At 44.6% G+C, this 19,879-nt stretch overlaps 2 protein-coding genes across 13 annotated transcripts in view; one reads left to right on the top strand and one right to left on the bottom strand.

Annotated features, from left to right (window-relative positions):
* erp44 (endoplasmic reticulum protein 44) overlaps window positions 1-17,934 on the bottom strand; it is a 156,003-nt gene extending 138,069 nt beyond the window's left edge. The window contains exon 1 of the mRNA XM_038797649.1: window positions 17,723-17,934. Coding sequence (XP_038653577.1) covers window positions 17,723-17,782 — 60 coding nt within the window. The 5' untranslated portion in view covers window positions 17,783-17,934. The remainder of the gene's footprint in view (window positions 1-17,722) is intronic.
* invs (inversin) overlaps window positions 17,301-19,879 on the top strand; it is a 433,677-nt gene continuing 431,098 nt past the window's right edge. For 2 of the 12 annotated variants that reach the window (XM_038797641.1, XM_038797628.1), the window contains exon 1: window positions 18,100-18,297. Coding sequence is in view for 1 of the 12 variants with exons in the window: in XM_038797639.1 (XP_038653567.1) it covers window positions 18,295-18,297 (3 nt within the window). In the remaining 11 variants the exon portion in view is untranslated. Of the gene's footprint in view, window positions 17,374-17,982; window positions 18,298-19,879 lie in introns of those variants that run through there. The other 10 variants (XM_038797635.1, XM_038797640.1, XM_038797627.1 and 7 more) reach the window with 10 other exon arrangements.

Below are 19,879 nucleotides of genomic sequence, written 5' to 3'. Positions count from 1 at the left end.
AAGGCCCTATGGCATGTACTGTTTGAAGAGCAGGGAAGCTCACCCTGTGACTTTAATAACGTGTATCCCTATACAAACAGCACTAAAAGAGATTTTATTGTCTACAAATAAGTTGTGTTTCTCGACCTTACAAGAGCTAATACACTTGGTATTTTTAATTGGCTGTAAAGTGGATTGGGAGGTTTTGATGTTGTGAAATGAAAGTTACTACTTAAATGAAACTGATTTTCCTTTTGGAAAACAAAGCCTTGCATTTTAATAGCAATTATCATGACTCAGGCTGTCTCAGTGTTTTACAGCCAATTAAGTACTCTGTTACTTCAGTAATGTTGGAAAGTTGGCAGCAAAAGCTTATTTGTGGGCAGCAAGCTTAGTCCCTTCCTCCAAAACAGCTGTTTGAGCTCCTTTCTGTGCATGAAACGGAAAAGGTGAACACCTCTGATGTTTAAATACATTGTACATAAGTAATTCCACCTATATTTTGGAAAGCCTCCCACTTACCAGCCGTTCCTTTACCTGCCAACAGACTCCCCCAATCATTTACCGCCCCATTGATTAAAGTGATGGAAGGGGTCATTACCATGCTATTAAGCAACACTTTGCCAAAGAGTGAAATGGCTAAGGGGGAGCATAGGCCACAGACAAATTCTCTCCATCGAATCCTATCTTAGGTCAAACTCTCCAGTTGTTTCCATGTACACCTCCTTTTGTGCATCCTGCCTCCATGTATTTCTTGCTCTGCTTTCTCTTTCCTTGCGTGTTCCATGTGAGCTTGCTGTGTAATGTTGTTCTGCGGCGTCCTCAAACAAAGTATGGCCTATCCAATTCCATTTTCGCCTTGATTTGAGGACCATTGGGTCTTGTTTTGTCTCCTCCCATAGCCTAATATTATTGATGGTATTTGGCCATTAGGGTCCTTCTGAGGCATCTGTTGATGAAGGATTAGATTTTCATCAACATAATTTTGGTGGTCCTCCATGTTCCAGAGCCATAAGGGAGAACAGACTTTAAGTTGAAGTTCTTTAGTTTTCTGGCCTCAGTGATCTCTCGATTGCAAGATGTTGGAGAGAGTGATGAATGCTGTTCTAGCCTTCCCAATTCTGTTCTTTACATCCTCGTCTGGTTCCACCGGTAGTACTTACAACACTACCCAGATAGGTAAAAGATGTTACTTTATCCAGTTGGGTGTTCCTTATCTTAATGGAGTTGTTATTCCTAGTGTTTATTCTCTTTATCTTTGTTTTCTCTATATTGATGCACTTGGGCTGATATTTGCGTCAAATTACAGGTTTTATCTTGCATCGGTATGTAGTTGTGGGATAAAAGCTAAGCTACCACAAAGTCTAAATCTTCCAGCTGTTCTGTGGCGGTCCATTGTATGCCATTTCTTCCATCTGATGTTGTTTGCCTCAAAATCCAATTAATGGTGGGGAAAAAATGGGAATGGTGACATCAAACAGCCATGTCTGACGCCAGCTTGTCCGTTGAATTTATCAAAGAGGGCTCATCTATGATAGACTTGACAGCTCATTCCATCACGTGGTAGGTTCACACAAATAGTGCCAACAATGAGGATAAAGACCAGTTCTACTACAGGTTGAAACAGGTGACAGGAAACAACAGCCCACAGAAAGAGATTATAATGTTGATGGGGGACATGAATGCAAAGATAGGTAATATAAACACAGGATATGAGCTAGTTATGGGGGAAACAAGGTTTAAGAGACATTAACAACAGCAGAGAGACAAAAAGTCATCCAGACTCTAAGTCTTCTCTCTCCACAGATACTGTCAGATCTGCTGAGATTGTCCAGTATTTTCTGGTTTTGTTTCTGATTCCAGCATCCACAATAATTTGCTTTTAACAACAGAGAGGTTTGCAGGTGTGTGTGCAGAACTGGGCCTGGTTTTCGGAGGATCAAATTTCCCACACAAGGATGTTTCACAAAGCCACATGGACATCTCCAGATCTTACAAGAGAACCAAATTGACCACATCGACATCAGTAAGGCCTTCAGAGGATCCTGACTAGATGTCAGAGTTAAACAGGGAGCAGATGCATGTCAGATCACCACCTCCTCGTAGCCAGAGTCCAACCAAATCTCAAGAGAGGTGCATAAAAAGTCAGCTGGAGTAAAATTCAACATCGACAATCTCAAGGACAAAGCAATATTAGACTTGTGTCAATTCACATTGCAAAACAGATTCCAAGCTCTTCAAGATTTACAGGATATTAAAACATTAATAGAGGATCAATGGCACTAACTAAAGACTGCTTGGAAGAGAACATGTGAGGATGTATTGGGGCAGAAGACAACGTAAGCCTTGGATTTCAAATGCTATTCATGAAAAATTGAAAATCAGGAAGAGGAAGAAGAGGAGAAGGACAACTGTCGGATCAGAGTTCGAAAAGCAAGTGCACAAAGAGGATACACAGAGGCTAACAGAGAAGCTAAAACTAGCATTAGAGCAGATAAGAGGAGATACAGTGAGGATCTTGCGCAAGAAGCAGACACAGCAGCAGGTCAGCATAATATGAAAAGGTCCATGAAACAACTAAAGAGTTCTCAGGAAAATTCAAAAAGACAAACGTCCAAATTAGGGACTTAGATGTAAAGTTTCTCACTTTTACAGAGGATCAGCTCAGGAAATGGACAGAACATTTGAACCAAAACCTGGAGACCCCATCAACTGAATCAGCTGACATATAACTTTCAGAAAACTTAGTGGATATCAGCTGTGAACTACCATCAAAAACAGAAATCAGGAAATCCATCTCAGTACTGAAATGTGGCAAATCAGCTGGGCCACATGACCTACCAGTAGGAACTCTCAAGGTGGATCGTAACACTCTATGGACTCTTGAGGAAAGTATGGGAAGAAAGGATACCATTAGATTGGAAGGAAGGTGACTTGCAGTTGGGATATGTAGGGGGAAGAAATGCACGAGATGGCGCCAGCTAGGGTACGGTCTATTTTAGTCCTTTTTGCCCGGTTTCTGGGAGCATTTCTGCTCAAAAACCCACTTTAGGGAATAAGGTACCTACATCGGGGATATGCCCAGGAAAACCAGGAGGAAGAAGCCTGATAGTGATAATTCGTCGAGTGAATCAGAGCCTTTTCTGGGCTCATTAGTGGATAAAATAACAGAGGCAGCTTCTGTGACTGCAGCCATCCCATGAACGGCAGAGATGCTTACCAGTATCTTGGCAGTGAAATTTGAGAAGCAAAAGCGGGTAGTGTTGGGGACCTCTGCAAGTCGATGGAAGAGGCTCTGGCTCCCATTCGGTTGGTGTTGGAGAAGACGAATGTGACGGTAAACATAGCGTGTGATGCAAGAATTTTCTGCCACTAAGATCTTTGGGGGGGGGGGGAAGAGAGATAATTTCTCCAACAAAGCTAACATAGAAAGAACTGTGAAGTTGGCGCGGCAGAGGCTGGTGGACTCTATCCTGGAGGTGAAACATCAGTGCTCACTTACACCAACCCCGAAGTCCCTGGAAGTGGCCTTTCCGAGGCATCGTGACCATTGTGCCTCTCAGTAAGCAGAGATGTCACAGATGGCTGAGGCCAAATTGAGGCCAACTCATTCCAGGAGTTGTGGAGGATTGCCAGAGGGAATGGAAGGCCCAACTCCCACAGAGTATTTTGCCAAGATGTCGGGGAAAGGTGGACCCATGTCCACTCCTGGGGCAGATTCTGCACACCAGACAATCCAGCAGAAGTTCGATCCTAATGAACCACCATGAGCAGTGGTGAAATTTCACAGCTTTCAGGGAAAACAGCGGTCCGGAGATGGGCAAAAGAGCATCGTGATGACAAATGGGATGATCACGCAATTAGATTTTACCAGGATGTGGGAGCAGAGCTGGCAAAGATGTGGGTGGCGTTCAACAAGGCCAAAACTGCCCCGTATAAAAGTGGAGTCCGATTTGGGATGGTAGACCCAGCGCGGTTAAGACTGCCTTTTGAGGGGAAAGACTTTGAGGCGCATTCTTTTGTAAACAAAAAGCATGGGCTGGTGTGGGTTGATTGTGTTTCTTTTAGGCTTTTTGAGGGTGGCATGTGGATACTTTGTTTTTTTGCAAATACATTTGGGTGTGGTATTGTTTGAGGGTGGAGAAGATGGGGGCAGGAGTAGCTTGCTGACAGTGACTGAAAATGTTTCTTTGTTTAGTCTTGGGTGGTCCTGGTTGCAGTACTTTCTATGGAACTGCTGGATAATCCCTCAGAGAGGAAATGGCTAACTCTGGATTGGTCACCTGGAATGCCATAGGGTTGAATGGCCCAGTGAAAAGAGTTTAAAGTGCTGATGTGGTGTTTCTGCAAGAGACCTGTCAGAGACCAGTCAAGGTTGCGGAAAGTGTGGGCGGGACAAATTTTTCATTTGGGCTTTGACGGTAGAGTACGGGGGTGTGGCAATCTTGATCAATAAAAGGGTTCTATTTTCTGCCACTAAGATCTTTTGGGGGGGGGGAGAAAGAGAGATAATTTCTCGAACTAAGCTAACATAGAAAGGACTGTGAAGTTGGCGCGGCAGAGGCTGGTGGACTCTATCCTGGAGGTGAAACATCAGTACTCACTTGCACCAACCCTGGAGTCGCTGGCAGGCAGGAAAAAGGTGCAGAGACAATTTAAATTATCAATGGGTAAAGCGGTGGGACAGCTGCAATATTCAAGGGGTGTATTTTATGAACACGGGGAGAAGCCCAGACCCCTTTTAGCCCATCAGCTGAGGTGGCAAGCTGCTTCCCGGGAGATTGTGCGGATAAGGGACTCGAATAATATCTGATTTCCGCCCTGTTTAACATAAATACGGCTTTTGAAACATTTGATTGGGATCTTTATAGATCAGGTGGAGTGTTCGGCCATGACGGGTTTTTTGGATGGATATGCATCCCAGTGGTGTAGGAGAAACAGAAAGACCTGGGGGGCCCCAGAGGAAATTAGGAAATTCATTGGGTTGATGCAGTCAGGTAAAGTCCTGGTCCTGATGGCTTTTGAGTTTTGTGGAACAATTGATCCCTCTAATTTTATATAGATATGTTTAATGACTCCTTGACCCGGGATTTGTTACCGGTTACAGTTGCGCAGGCCTCTATTTCCCTGATCCTGAAGGACAAGGACCCTAAATGCGGAAGCTAAGTTACTCGCAAAGGTACAGGCATGGCAGTTGGGAATCCTGTCTCCCAGAGTTGATCCCAGAGGACAAGATAGGCTTCGTCAAGGGTTGGCAACTGTCAGCCAAAATATGCCGGCTGTTAAATATCATCCTCTCCCCTTCTTCAGTGCCCGAACCGGAGGTGATTGTTTCCCTGGGCGCAGAGAAGATGTTTGATAGCCCCACTCCACCCAATCTCAGAGATTCTTGGAAGGTTCGGATTTGAGCAAAAGTTTATACCCCTGGTTCATTTACCAAATGGAGCAGGATTTTTCAAACTCAGGGTGGGTTGTGGGCGGGTGTCGGGAGGGTTTGATCGATTGTGGCATTCACGATCGTGGGAAGAAGTTCCCAACTGCCGCAGGAAGTCCTCGATTGGTTGTGGTGTTTGAGGGGGTGGGCAACGCTAGGCCAGGTTTGTCGGCAAAAAATTCTGATCAAATGAGGTCAGTCAATACGACTGACATATCAACACTGGAAGAAACCTACATTCATCACTACATCACTTCAAACCTACATAAAAACAAGATTTGACTTTCTTCTACACTTGTTTAAATTTCAAAAGAATATATTTAAAACAAAGTTTGTGTGCAAATTTAAGGATGCACATGTTCATTGTTTTACTCTTCACTAGTAAAATGTCATTAGCTTGGAAAAATTAGGCATTGGAAATAAAGTTTTAAAAAAGGAAGGCCGGCCACAACTCGCCTTTAAATATGAACGATGGAGACTTTCCGCCAGAGGCAGCAGCAGAGAGAAGGTCACGCACCCAGCACGCACACTGACACCACGCGCCCAGTACATCCATGATTTGGGCGCAAAATAATGGAGGAGAGATTCCTCCATTTTGTAGCTGCCCACAAGCAAGCAACAGGACTGTGTGAAGAACTGAAGATGGATTATTTTGTAATAAGGAAGAGAGGGCTAAAGTCATAAACATGCCAGGATCTCACAACTGAACCTGTTCGAGAGGTCTTCTCAGGAGAGTGCATGGCATGACAAAGCAGTGAATCGGACGCAGGTGAAAGCTTATTTCTTGAGGTATGGTTTTAATTATGCCAGTGCAAATCAGGATGCAAAACCCATGTGTGTTATATGCAATGACATACTGGCAAATTAATGTTTGAAACTCTAAAATCTTCAAAAGCATTTGAAGACTAAATGTGCCGATTTAGAGGACAAACCTCCTGATTTTGTTGAAACAAACTCGGGTCCCGAGAATAGGCAGCACGGTAGCATGGTGGTTAACATAAATGCTTCACAGCTCCAGGGTCCCAGGTTCAATTCCCGGCTGGGTCACTGTCTGTGCGGAGTCTGCACGTCCTCCCCGTGTGTGCGTGGGTTTCCTCCGGGTGCTCCGTTTCCTCCCACAGTCCAAAGATGTGTGGGTTAGGTGGATTGGCCATGCTAAATTGCCCGTAGTGTTCTAAAAAGTAAGGTTAGGGGGGGGGGGGGGGGGGGGGGGTTGTTGGGTTACGGGTATAGGGTGGATACGTGGGTTTGAGTAGGGTGATCATTGCTCGGCACAACATCGAGGGCCGAAGGGCCTGTTCTGTGCTGTACTGTTCTATGTTCTAAGTAGGCTTACATTAACACTGCAATGAAGTTACTGTGAAAAGACCCCAGTCGCCACATTCCGTCGTCTGTTTGGGTACACAGAGGACCAAGCAGGCTCACCTGCTGTATTAAAGGTAAGTAATAATGGTGTGTCGCGAAGGTCAGCCGACATGGGTCGCGTACATCTACCAGTCAAGAAGGTCTGCGTGGGTCCCTAAAGTCCGCTGGTTATTAAAGGTGGGTCCCGAGAATAAAAGTTTGCAAAAGACTGGTATAGAGCCCCCATTGCTCTGGTTCGTGTGTGTTCTTGGACTTTTGTACTCGGGCTACTTTCTGATGAATAGGGGCATGAAGCAGGGTTGCCCATTGTCTCTGCTCCTATTTGCTTTAGCAATAGAACCGCTAGCCATAGCGCTGAGGTCTTCCAGTGAGTGGAGAGAGATAAATCGGAGAGTGGTGGAGCATAGGACATCCTTGTACCCAGATGTTCTCCTTTTTATTAAACTCAGTGTCCACTTTGGACGAGATGATGAAGCTGCTTTGAGTTTTGGCTCCTTCTCTGGTATAAGTTGAGTTTGGTTAAGAGTGAATGCTTTCTGGTTAACTCCCCAGGGAGGGCAGTCTATCTGGGATGTTACCTTTTCACAATGTCAGATCCAGCCTTCATTGCCTGGGTGTCCGGGTGGCCCACGATTGGGCCTCGCTTCGGAACTTAAATCTTGCTAGTCTGGTTAATGAGGTCAAATATGACTTACTGAAGTGGGATAACCTCCCCTTGTACTTGGCGGGAAGGTCTAGTCTATTAAAATGAATGCGCTCCCAAGATTTTAATTTCTTTCTCAGTATCTCCCCATTTTTCCCCAAATCCTTCTTTATCAGAATTACCAAATTAGCGTCCTCTTTCATTTGGGCAGGTAAGGCTCCAAGGATCATAGGGCACTCCTCAAGAAGGTTAGGCAGTCAGAGGTTTAGCTTTATCCAATTTATTATTTTATTATTGGGCAGCTAATATTGAGAAAGTACTGGGGTGGTTTGGTAATCTGTGCTCCATATGGGGGCACATGGAGGTGGGTTCTAATAATAATAATAATAATAATTTATAAGTGTCACAAGTAGGCTTACATTAACACTGCTATGAAATTGCTGTGAAAATCCCCTAGTCGCCACACTCCGGCACCTGTTCGGTACATGGAGCGAGAATTCAGAATGTCCAATTCACCCAACAAGCATGTCTTTCGGGACTTGTGGGTGGAAATCAGAGCATCCGAGGAAACCCACACAAACACGGGGAGAACGTGCAGACTCCACACAGACAGTGACCCAAGTCGGGAATCAAACGTGGGTCCCTAGCACTGTGAAGCAACAGTGCTAACCACTGTGCTACCATGCCGCACTTCTTGTAAGGGTTCTAGCCTCGGTGCCATAGCAACTGCATCACTGCCATTTTCTCCAGCAAGATTTTCTTCAAACCCAGAGATGGTGTGCACTCACAGTCTGGAAGCAGTCAGATAGCATTTTAAACTTGGCTCTGTGTCTTTGCTGGCCTCTATCTGCATCTCTAACCCCATCTCTTTCTGCCAGCGGGTTTAAATTTGATCTTAAGGTCATACAAGGGGAGGAGGGCAAGGGTTTGGACAGATTTGGTGACTTGTTCACGGAGCAGACGTTTGTCAGCTGGAATGAGCTGTCGGAAAAACTTCAACTCCCTGGTGTCAATCTGTTTAAGTATTTTCACATGAGGCTTTTCCCTCATCACCACCTTCCTCCCAGTTGAACAGAATCTCGGGTATTTAGAGTCAGATCCCGTCAGTGGAGTCCGCTCCTTTTGATGTGGTAATGGAGAAACGGGAGTATGAATTGGGTCCAATTCAGGATGATGTGTGGAGTCAGGCTCTTCGCAGGGTCAACTCCACATTCTCTTGTACTTGGCTTAGTCTGATCCAGTTCAAGGTGGTGCAGAGGGTTCATTTGACGAAGGTGAGGGTGAGTGCTTCATTCCCTGCGGTGAAGGACAGGCATGAGTGTTGCTCTTGGGAGTGTTGCTCTTAACTGGAAATGCAGGGCTGCCATCTGAGGTAGAACCCATCTACTGACCCCCTAATGGTGTTGAATTGGATTTGTTTATTGTCATGTACAGAGGTACAGTGAAAAGTATTGTTCTGCATACATCCAGACAGATCATTCCATACATGAAAAAAACATACATAGACACAGGCAATGGGTGAACATATGAAATGTAGTACTACTCAGTCGAGGAGGTGTGTGAAGAGATCAGTCCATAAGAGAGTCATTGAGTCTGATAACAGCAGGGAAGAAGCTGTTTTTGAACCAGTTCGTGTGTGTTCTTGGACTTTTGTATCACCTGCCTGCTCCGCTGGAAGAAGTTGGAAGAGTGAGTCAGCCAGGTGGGAGGGGTCTTTGCTTCTGCTACCCGCTTTCCCAAGGCAGCGGGAGGTGCAGATAGAATCAGTGGAAGGGAGGCGAGCTTGTGTGACGGACTGAGTTGTGTTCACGACTCTCTGTAGTTTCTTAGTCTTGGGCTGAGCAGTTGCCGTACGAGACTGTGATACAGCCAGATAGGATGCTTTCTATGGTGCATCTGTAAAAATTGGTGAGTCAATGTGGACATGCCAAATTTCCTTAGTTTCCTGAGAAAGTATAGGCGCTGTTGCGCTTTCTTGGTCATCACGTCGACATGGGTGGAGCAGTGCAGATTGTTGGTAACGTGCACACCTAGGAATTTGAAGCTGTCAACCATCTCCACCTCGGCACCATTTATGCACAGGGGTGTGTACAATACTTTGCTTAAAATCATAGAAACTCTACAGTGCAGAAAGAGCCAGCACCGGCCCTCTGAAACAGCGCTGTACCTAGACCCAAACTCCACACTATCCCTGTAGTCCCACCTCCTAAGATCAACTTTATCATAGCCAATTCACCTACCCTGCACATCTTTGGACTGTGGGAGGAAACTGATGTACCCGGAGGAAACCCACGGAGACATGGGGAGAAAGTGCAAACTTCACACAGTCACCCGGGATCAGGATCGAATCCAGGTCCCTGGCGCTGAGGTAGCAGTACTACCCACTATGCCACCGTGCTTCCCTGATGTCAATAACCAGCTCTTTAGTTCTGCTGACGTGAGGAAGAGATTGTTGTCGTTACACCACACCACTAGGTTCTCTATCTCCCTCCTGTACACTGACTCATCATTGTTCGAGATCCAACCCACTACGGTCGTATTATCAGGAAACGTATAGATGGAGTTGGAGCAAACTTTTGCCAGTCATGTGTGTATAGGGAGTATAGTAGGGGCTAAGTATGCAGCCTTGCGGGGCTCTGATATTGAGGATTATCGTGGAGGAGGCTTTGCTGTTTATCCTTACTGATTGTGGTCTATGGGTCAGGAAGTCAAGGATACAGTTGCAAAGGGAGGAGCCGCAAAGGGAGGAGTTAAGACCTAGTTTTTGGAGCTTTGATTTGAGCTTAACTGGAATTATGGTGTTGGAGGCAGAGCTGTAGTCAATAAATAGGAATGTGGCATAGGAATCCTTGTTGTCGAGATGCTCCAGGGATGAGTGTAGGGCCAGGGAGATGACGTTTTCTGTGGACCGGTTGTGACACTATGAGAATTACAGTGGATCAAAGCATTCTGGGAGTATGGAGTTGATGCGTTTCATGACCAACATCTCAAAACACTTCATAATGATCGGTGTCAAGGCCACCAGATGTTGCCTGGTTCTTCTTTGGCACCGGTATGATTGTGGTCTTCTTGAAGCAGATGGGAACCTCGGAACAAAGTAGGGAGAGGTTGAAGATGTCCGTGAACATATCCGCTAGTTGGTCCGTGCAGGATCTGAATGTACGACCAGGGACCCCGTCAGGACCCATTGCTTTCCGAGGATTCACTTTCAAGAAGGTCGATCTTACTTCGGAAGCTGTAACGGTAGATATGGGTGTATCCGAGGCTGCTGGGCAGTTCACAATGGTTTGAACTGAGCACAGAATGCATTGAGTTCATCGGGGAGGGGTGCGCTGCTGCCAGACATTCTACTCAGCTTCGCTTGTATCCTGTTTATATTAATTAGGCCTTACCACAACTGATGAGAGTCCATGACGTTAGTCTGTGACTCTAGCTTGGTATGGTATTTCTCTTTGCCTCCCTGATGGCTTTGGGAGGTCGTACCTGGATTTCATGTACAGGTCAGAGTTGCCCATCTTCAACGCCTCAGACCTGGGCTTCAGTAGGGAGTGAATCTCCCGATTAATCCATGGTTTCCAGTTGGTTATTGACGTTCTCCAAACGTAAGAATAACAGGAGGTCACCCAGCCAAGCCAAGGCACTGGGCAGAGTGGAAGATCTCCAGCCAAGCAAAACTCTTCTCCGGGCTATTAACAAGGCAAAGGCATATGTTCTGGTTTTGTCCCAAGTTGGAGAGCTTCTGGGTCACTTTCTTCAACACCATGTCAGTGATTCTTAATGTTGTTCTGGGACCATGTCCGTTGGTAGCCCTTTTTGGGGTATCAAATGGGGGTGAAGGTGGATGTCCTCATCTTTGCCTTGTGTTTTAAAAAATAAATTTAGAGTTCCCAATTAATTTTTCCAATTAAGGGGCAATTTAGCATGGCCAATCCACCTACCCTGCACATCTTTGGGTTGTGGGGGTGAAACCCACGCAAACACGGGGAGAATGTGCAAATTCCACACGGACAGTGACCCAGAGCCGGGACCGAACCTGGGACCTCGGCGCTATGAGGCAGCAATGCTAACCACTGCACCACCGTGCTGCCCCGACCTTTGCCTTGTTAATAGCCTGGAGACCTCATGTCATTCTTGCATTTGGAGCAGGTCAAGTACACCATTAGGGAGTTGGTAGAAGAGTTCTACTTAAGACAGTAGCCATTCATTTCCTTTTCTAAACCCTTAGTCACCGTCAATTGTTATGGGGTTTGGTTTAATGTTGAGCGGGGTAAGTTAGTGTGGGTTCTTGATTGTTTGTGTTCTTCTTGCATTGTAACATGTATTAACTGTTTCATATTGTTGTGTTTATAATAAAAATCTTTAATCAAATTGGAAGGAAGGTTGTGTGATGGAGCTCCCAAGGAAGGACGATCTCAGTCTTTGTAAGAACTAACCTGGGATAATGTTGCTCTCTATGCCAGGGAAAGAACTGTACCACATCACACTGAACAGAATGAAAGGGGCTGTAGAAGGTATCTTAAGGGACAACTAGGTAGGATTTCGCCAAGCAACATCTTGTGTGGATCAGATAGCAACCTTATAGAATAAAATCAAACTATCATTGGAATGAAACTCATCGATCTACATTCATTTTGTAAACAACAAAGCGGCATTTGACATCATTGATCAAAACAATCTCTGGAGGTTAAAGATGAGCTTTGGCATTCCAGGGAAAGTAATCTCGCTCGTGAAGAATTCATGCTGGACAAAGGTGTTGTATGTGTGGGGATTGGTTCAGTTCCAGCTGTGATTCTATTGTGCTTAGAGAGGGCTATGGCATGAAGAGTGGGGCTTAGCAACTGAGCTTTGCAAGGTGGAGAAGCTTTTAGGTTTTAGATTAGCTAATTTGATTGCAATTGAGGATAAGTAGTTAGAGAGAAGGCAGCTCTCAGGTCTGCTAGAAGCAGTTGGTTTTAGAAGCCATACTATGGAGTAATGGTTAAGAAAACAGATGCCAGGTATCTAAAATCTAGATAGTTAAGGAAACTAGAGAAACAAACTAGAGAAACAAAGAGAAATTTCCAAGAAGTCTGGAGTGAACGGAACAGGAGAAACTGGGAACCAGAAACATTCACTGTTCAGCAAAGTCACAGAGATTCTAAAAGGCATTGGATCATGAGAGGCCAGAAAGATATTTGTGGTAGCGCTAAGATTTGTGAGAAATTACTAGCTTGGGAGATATAATTTGAAATAATTGTGGAAATCCGTGGCTGGGTTTGGGTGAAAGCCTTTAAGATGAAGGAAACCTGAAGGGCGAGATGTAAAACATGAAAGCAAAGCCTTGATGGAAGCAGCGGAGAGAAAAGCATCATTTAAAGTAAGATTTTGAAAGTGACTTCTGATAGTGGAATTTAAAATCACGCATGTGGAAGTTAGAGTTCAGTAAGACGAGGGTCTTGCGGTAGAAGGATCATCTAGGGGGAATTTGAGGAGAGATCCACAGACATTCATTTTGCTTTGGAGAGTACTGTGTCGACCACAGTCATCTGAGTGCATAACTATAGCTTATATGACTCACCTGATGAAGGGGCTATGCTCCGAAAGCTAGTGATTCCAAATAAACCTGTTGGACTTTAACCTGGTGTTGTAAGAGTTCTTACTGTAGCTTAAGACATGCTCTGTAATCCATGTTAATCTTAAAATCATTGTGCATTTCATAGAGTCACTACAGTGCAAAAAGGGGGCCATTCGGCACATCGAGTCTGTATTGATCCTCCAAAAGAGCACTCCACCCAGGCCCACTCCCCCGCCCCACCCCCGAAACCCCACCTAAAATTTGGACACACTAAGGGCAATTTAGCATGGCCAATCCACCTAACCTGCACAGCTTTGGACTATGGGATGAGTGAAACAGAAGCACTTTCTCCAAGTGTATTGTTTGACTTTGGAACTCTGTCTCAGAATGCGGTGGAGGCAAGGACACTGAATATTCTAAAGGCGGAGGTAGATGAATCATTGTTAGGCAAGGAATTAAAGGTAATAGGGGGCAGATTGGAATGTGGAATTCGAAACACAAACAGGTCAGTCATGATCTTATTAAATGTTGGAGCAGGATCAAGGGGCCAAATGGTCTACTTCTGCTCCTAATTCATAATGTCTGGTCTGTAGTTACATGGATTTTTAACGGCAAACAAACTTGGAACTAATTGAGACTCAAATTCACGCCCATTTGTGTAGCTCGGCTACTCTCTTGTACAAGTCCAGCAGCATTGCATTACTCTAACTGATTTGTTGTGATGGAACATCGTCACAGTTGAAGGACTAACTAAAACACACACGTACTGAGCCTCTGAGTTTAGTTGTGGTTTTCTGCCTCAGAATCATACCAACCATTCACTTTAACAATAAGATGCTGAGCTGGGCAGAGGGTGAAAAGCTACTGAGAATGGGTGACATGCTGAGCACCAAAGAAATCTCATTTGGCAAAAGCAAGTGGGTTTGAACATTCATCCTTTAATTTCTGACCCCGTAGCAAGTAGTCATTGATTACAATATTATATTGCCTTACAGTTACATTACTGGCAATATTGTCAGATTTTAAGGCTGAAATGATCACCGACTTGTCCAAAAGCAACATCGGAATGTGAGTATGTCATTCAATCCCACATCTTGGCTCCATGTCCTATTTACAGCAAAAACCTTTCAACAGGTTCTAGAGTATCCTGTTGGCTGCATATGAAGTGTTATATTAGTTAGTACTAGCCTGTAGTCACTCATAAGCAACTTCGCTCCATTGACTTGGATATTGTGACACGCCATCTCACGAGTACAATTCAGATATCGCCTTTGTACGAAGTAGAATGTTTGACGATCAAAGACTTCCTTTGGGAAATCAGAGTCAGAGCAACTTTGTTTCGATCAGTGTGCATAATCTTCTATAGCAATATAACTATTCAAGATCTCTTTTTAGTATGTTGAATGTTTAAATATTTCAATCCAAAAATAATGTGGTTGAGGCATGATCTTAAATCACCATGATTTATGGTGGAGATATTCACCTAGTGTTTGAAAATTTCAATAATATCCACACTGTATAATGCCTTTAACATCATAACTGCACATTTTTGGTGCACAGAAGGAATCCATCCAGCCATTTAGTCATCTCTCTGAAATAACAATCCACGCGGAGCCTTTTCCCTGTTCTTTGCCCTTTAAAAGCCATTATAGATTCTATTCCAGCACCATTTCATGTACTTTGCATAAATCATTTCTTAAACATGTGCTCACTGGATGATTGTAAATTTACTCCTTCTTGCTGCTGACCAAGTAATCAATTGAGCTTGTCTTTTCTCCATTTGCCTTATTAAAAACCCACTGTGGCCATCCAAAATGGCCACCCGCAAAGGATGATGGGAATTGTGGTCAGGTTGGGACACAGACAGGACATAACTTTGTATATTGCAAACAACTCAGACTCATACAGAAACTCACACCTGCTAGAGGCCATCCACAGGTCTTCCCAGGACAATGGGTTCCAGATTGAAATTTACCGTAAGTGGCAGATTTGGGGGCGCCTGTTTGCCTTATCTGAGAGTGCCTACGTGCCTCGGGCACTAACGGCCATGACCGATGAAAACCCACCCAAACATCAAGGTACCCGCCCCTAATTGGCCAGAATCGATCAGGGTGATTGAAATCCTATTGATCCACTGGATCCCTACATGGGACCGCCCAAAAGAGCGTGAAAGATTGGAGGATAAGAAGAACTGCACAACCAATATTCTGTCTCTTTTGGGGGACCGTCTTCTGTCATCCAACTGCAGCACATCGACCACCCAAGTTCAAGGACCCACGATCTCCACCTGAAAGACGACACTCAGCCTAGACGAACCAGACAACCTCCAGCCGCCACACATGAGGAAACAGGTAAAGGCCTTATCTAACCTGCACAGAGCTGGTCTCTTGGAAGTGAGGTAAAGATCGTTTAAACTGCTAGATATAGTCTAATGTGTAGTCGTATGTAATTTATTAAGTATAGAACTAATCCTATGTTCCATAATAAACTGTGATTATACTAAATACTTGTTGTGTGGTCATTTGTCCAATACATGGAACACACTCGCACTGTGGTTATTAATAAAGACAGAAGTCAACAATACCGTCAATTCTCAAGTCCTCTCTTTCCAATATCTGGGTAATCATCTGTTTATTGAAAACATCTTCAAACTTCGACATTATCTCTGAATCTTTGGGAAATATTGATGTCCCCTTCCTTATGCAGTCCATAGGTCACATCATCCAAAGGCATGGGGCCATCTTCCAAACGTACACTGATAATGCTAAGGATCCACTGCTCTATTTTTCTTGATGCCCCCACCACTATGCTGTCTGATTGTTTGCCTGACATCCAATCTAGAATGAGCTCCAACTACTTTTACATTTTTCTTGGAATATGGGTGTTGCCTACCAGGCGAGCATTATTTGCCAATCCTCCTTTATTATCCTTGAGAATGTGGTATTAGTTTTCCTTCTTGAAGGTACTCTCAGAATGCCACATGGAAGTTTCTGACTGACCACCAATGAAACGAACAATTTAAGTCCAAGTCAGCATGTTGCATGTGAGACTCTGGGTAAATGATGTCCCCATACATCTGCTGGTGTATGAAAAGACAGGGTAAAGATGAACTGTTTCCACTGGTTGGAGATTCTGGAACTAGTGGGCATAGTCTAAAAACTATGGCCAGATTATTCAAGAGAGATGTTAGGAAGCACTTCGACACACAAAGGGTGATAGAGGTTTCACAAAACGGCAATTGATGCCAGATCATTTGTTAATCCGATATAGATACTTTTTTGGTAAGAAAAGGTGTTAAGGGATATGGGCCAAAGGCAGGCACATGGAGTTAAGCCACAGATCAGCCATGATCTCATTGAATGGCGGATCAGGTTCAAGGGGCTGAATGACATACTACTGTTCCTATGTTCCCTTCCCCATCTCAGTTGTGGATTTGGGTGATGCTCTGAAAGCAGTCTTGATGGGTAGGTCATCAGCACTATAACTAGGACACGTTGGAGCTTGTAGCCTTTGCAATATCTAGTTTCCTCAAATTAAATTTGTGTAAGAATGAAACCAAATCCCTCCATCTCGTCAGAAACTAAGGTAGCAGGACAGGTGGATACAGTGGTTAAAAAAGCACTTGCCTTTATTAGCCGAGGCACAGAGCTAGGAGGTTATGCTGGAACTATATAAAACATTGTTTCGCCCACAGCTAAAGTATTGTGTGCAGTTTTGGAATCCACATTATAGGAGGGATGTGATAGCACTTGAAAGGGTGCAGAGAAAATTTACCATGACGTTGCCTGGGCTGGAGAGTTATAGTTATGAAGAGAGATTGGATAAACTGGGGTTGTTTTCCTTGGAGCAGGAGTGACTGGGAGGGGAACATGATTGAGATATATAGAATTATGAGGGGCATAGATAGACAGGAAGAAACCTTTCCGCTTGATGGAGGGATCAATGACCTGGGGCAGAGATTTACGGTAAATGCAGGAGATTAAGGGGCTGTGAGGAATTCACCCGGCGGGGGGGGGGGGGGGGGGGTCTGGATTTCACTGCCTGAAAGGGTGGTGGAGGCAGAGACCTTTATATAGTTTAAATAGTATTTAGATGTGCACTTGATAAAAGGAACTACACATATTTAATTGTTTGTTCTTGAGCAAAAATCATGTAAATCTTCAATAAAAAGATCATTGAAGGGTGCCCATGCCCCGGGTTTGTATGGATGGAGCAGAAAATAGTCTCTCCATTTCAAAAGATCAGGGAAGGGTGCCCATGCCCTGGGTTTGTATGGGTGAAGCAGAGAGCAATAATAGTCTCTCCATTTCCGGGTGCCTGGATTGAACTCAGCCTATGAAAGACGGACACACAGAGACAGAGAGAGAGACAGACAGATCCGGCAGATCAACCCGGCTGGTGAATGGAACTTCTTTCAAAGACAGTAGTTGACAGGTTTTATTATCGAGACGATGGACGGCGGTTAAAGTCTATTTTTTTAAATCTCCATTTACTTCCCGATCAAAAGCCCAGCTGCGAGGTGACCCCTTCACTCGGCCGAAGCCTCTGTGGTAATGCCCTGTGGCCCGGGCAGCGAGTGGCACAGGCTCCAAGGCCAGAGGCAGGGTCAAGGCCTCCCCCCCCATCGACACTCCGTCCCGGCTGTGGCGGGTTCGAGCTCCCCTCCCTCTCCAACCGGCTTTAGGCCGAGGCCCCGCTCCGAGTACAGAGAACGAACCGAAAGCCACTAAAGGAATGAGGGACTCACCAGCAGGAGAAGGATGTGTCTGATGGAGTGAGAGTGCAGCAGAGGTGCTGTAGGTTTCATGGTATTGGTGTAGATGGGTGGGCTGGCCGGGCTCCACAATGCTTCCCCTCTCCGAGTCTCTCTGCTCCACTTACACCGCAGGGCACCCCCGGAACCAGAAGCAGCGACTTGGGGGAGGGGGGAACAAATCACCGCACAAACACTTCCTGCGCCGCCGCAGTGCATGCCGGGGACTGTAGTCTTTACTGCGGCTGCGTCACCGACTGTTTGTGGACGGCGGCTGCGCGGGGAGACTACAAATACCAGAAAGCAGAGCGTGGTAGGCGGCTTGAAGAGAGGAGTTTGGCAACATTTAATTTGTTGGTAAAGATAACATTGCGGTAATTAATAATTGGAGTCGGGTTGCAGGAGCGACTTTATTACTTTATTTCGGACGCTGACTGTAAACGTTGTGTTAAAAGAGTGGAAAGATAGCATGAAAAGAGCTCAAAGCTGAAAACTTGTCTCCAGTTTTTCTTGGGCCTTTCGGCAGTTATAGAAAAACAGAGTCCAACCATTTGAAGTGTGAGCTAATGGTGACTAATGAGAACTTCTTGTTTCATTCGAAAGTCAAAATAACTTGTAACATTAATTAATGTGGACATTCCAGTCTTCAACATTTTTTGATCTTTTGTCAATGGATAAACTTGATCTTTGGCTAAGGAGACGAGGAGCATGATTATTTGCATACCGATACAATGATGAGTTTAATATACCTAACATGATTTGCATTTAATCGTTCTATGGAAATAGAGAATGTGCAAACCACAGACATTTTAAATGTCTAAACTACTGTATACGAATAAGGAATAGCAGTCGGCCATTTGGTCCCTTGAGCCTGTTCCACCAGTTAGTAAGGTCATGGCTGAACTGATTGTGGCCTCAGCTCCACATTGAGCCTTCTCCGATAACCATTGACTCCCTTGTTAGTCAAAAATGTATCTAAATATATTCCTTTTTAAAAATCCAATAACTGGGCCGCTACCATTTTCTGGGAAAGGGAGGTCTAAAGATGATCATCTGAGAGAAACAATATTTTTCTCATCTCTGTCTTAAATGGGAGGTACTTTATATTTAATTTTTAAACAATGTCCCCTAGTTCCAGTCTCTCAGAAGGAGAAATGTCCTTTCAGTGTCCATCCTGTCAAGACCCTCCTATGTTTCAATAAGATCACCTCTCATTCTTCTAAATGCCAATGGACACAGGCTCAGCCTGGTCCAGCCATCCCTCAAAAGATCTCCACAGCCATCCCTGCCCACCCCCCATCAGTTGAGTGATTTGCCTTTCTCTGAATTGCTTCAAATGCATTTATTTCTAAATAAGGGGGGGGAGTGTTCGGTTGTATGGTAAATTAGAATACTGTATCAAAGTTTAAGGAGAAGGTTTGAGTGCAAATTAATAATGAGGATTTAAACTAGTTGAAGGGGCCGAGGTCTCCGGAGAGGTTAGTAAAGTTTCCAGAACAAGCAATAGAACGGAGAGTTTGGAATGCGGCAGGAATCTTCAGGCACAGCAGATAAGGGGACAACTATGAGAAGGGGGTCGGTCAATGCAGGGTTGAGGGTGTTGTACCTGAATGCACACCGTATACGAAACAAGATGCCTTTATTTTTGAACAAATAGAGCTTGTAGCGCACATTGAAATTGGTGGGTACGATGTTGTGGGCATCACAGAGAAGGGGCTGCAGGGGATCAGGGCTGGGATATAAATATCCAAGGATATGTGTCTTAAAAAATAGCTATTGTCACGAGTAGGCTTCAATGAAGTTCTGTGAAAAGCACTTAGTCGCAACATTCCGGTGCCTGTTGGGGGACGCTGGTACGGGAAAACGTCAGGTCGATGCAGGCTTGCGTTGTTCAGTAAGAAATGAATTAAATCGATAGCAAGAAGCAATATTGGGTTAGAAGGCAATATCTGTGTGAGTAGAGTTCACGAATCGCAAAGGAAAAAAGACTCTGATGGGAGTTATGTATAGGCCCCCTAGCAATAGTTAAGATGTGGGGCAGAAATTGAATCGAGAGATAAGAAAGATAATATTCCAAGGAAGGCCATATGAAATTGTAAGATGTAGTGACAATAAGGGAGCATTTTTCAAATGGTGATCATGAAATAATTA

The sequence above is a fragment of the Scyliorhinus canicula genome, chromosome 5, assembly GCF_902713615.1.
Source record: "Scyliorhinus canicula chromosome 5, sScyCan1.1, whole genome shotgun sequence".
NCBI lineage: Eukaryota > Metazoa > Chordata > Chondrichthyes > Carcharhiniformes > Scyliorhinidae > Scyliorhinus > Scyliorhinus canicula.
Note: the sequence above shows the minus strand (reverse complement) of the source record. Positions and strands in the feature narration are given on the sequence as shown.